The 1,078-nt window shown below is 65.8% G+C and overlaps 1 protein-coding gene across 1 annotated transcript in view; it reads left to right on the forward strand.

The window, feature by feature from the left end:
* Positions 1-1,068, forward strand: part of ZNF835 (zinc finger protein 835) — a 20,926-nt gene extending 19,858 nt beyond the window's left edge. The window contains exon 9 of the mRNA XM_010858053.1: positions 10-1,068. Within this exon, the coding sequence (XP_010856355.1) occupies positions 10-573 (564 nt within the window). The 3' untranslated portion in view covers positions 574-1,068. The remainder of the gene's footprint in view (positions 1-9) is intronic.
* The last annotated feature ends 10 nt before the right edge of the window (positions 1,069-1,078 follow it).

The raw sequence follows: 1,078 nt of genomic DNA on the forward strand, positions 1-1,078 counted from the left end.
TGCGCGCAGTGCGGCAAGGCCTTCACGCAGGTGTCGCACCTGAGCCGCCACCGGCGCACGCACACCGGCGAGCGGCCCTACGCGTGCGGGGCCTGTGGCCGCGCCTTCAGCAACCGCTCGCACCTGGTGCAGCACCACCTGGCTCACACGGGCGCGCGGCCCTACAAGTGCTCGGAGTGCGGCGCCGCCTTCGGCCACGTGTCCTCCCTGCTCGAACACCAGAAGGTGCACACGGGCGAGAAGCCCTTCCGCTGCGGCGACTGTGGCCGCGCCTTCAGCCACGGCTCGTCGCTGACGCTGCACCGGCGGACGCACACGGGCGAGCGGCCCTACGCCTGCCCCGAGTGCGGCAAGGCCTTCAGCAACCGCGCCTACCTGGTCCAGCACCACATCGTGCACACCGGCGAGAAGCCCTACGAGTGCGGCGGCTGCGGCAAGGCCTTCAGCTTCTCCTCCGCGCTCATCCGGCACCGGAAGACCCACGCCGCGGGCAAGAAGGCGGGGGCTCCGCTCGGCCCCGCGGCCGCCGCCGCACCCACACCCGCGCTCCCGGCGGGAGGAGGAGCCTGCTGACGTGACAGCGGGGAGCCTGCAGAAACCTCGGTGCTGGTGGTGGCTGCTGTTCAGCCTTTCAGTCGCGTCCAACTCTTGGCGACCCCGTGGACTGCAGCACGCCAGGCTTCCCTGTCCTTCAGTATCTCCCGGAGGTCGCAGACTCATGTCCATTGAGTCGGTGATGCTGTCTAACCATGTGATCCTCATCCTCTGTACATGGTACAACACATAACCTTGGTGGACCAGCCCAAGCATGAAGCCTGAGATCTACGGGGACCTCCTATAGGTGGGGGCTCACTGAACCTTCGCTACCTCGTGCTCAGGCTCTTGGTGCTGGCCAGGAGACACACCACCATCCCAGTGATGCCCCTGGGGAAACCGAGGCTCTGAGAGGCTCCGTGAGGTTCCCTCCTCACTCGAGGCTGATGTCACAGTGCCAGGATCAAGCCCACATCTGCCAGTCTCCCTGGTTCAAAATCAAAGAGAGAAGTGTGTGTGTGTGTGTGTGTGTGTGTGTGTTGTG

This window comes from Bison bison, unplaced genomic scaffold (genome assembly GCF_000754665.1).
Source record: "Bison bison bison isolate TAMUID 2011002044 unplaced genomic scaffold, Bison_UMD1.0 scf7180017864383, whole genome shotgun sequence".
Taxonomy (NCBI): domain Eukaryota; kingdom Metazoa; phylum Chordata; class Mammalia; order Artiodactyla; family Bovidae; genus Bison; species Bison bison.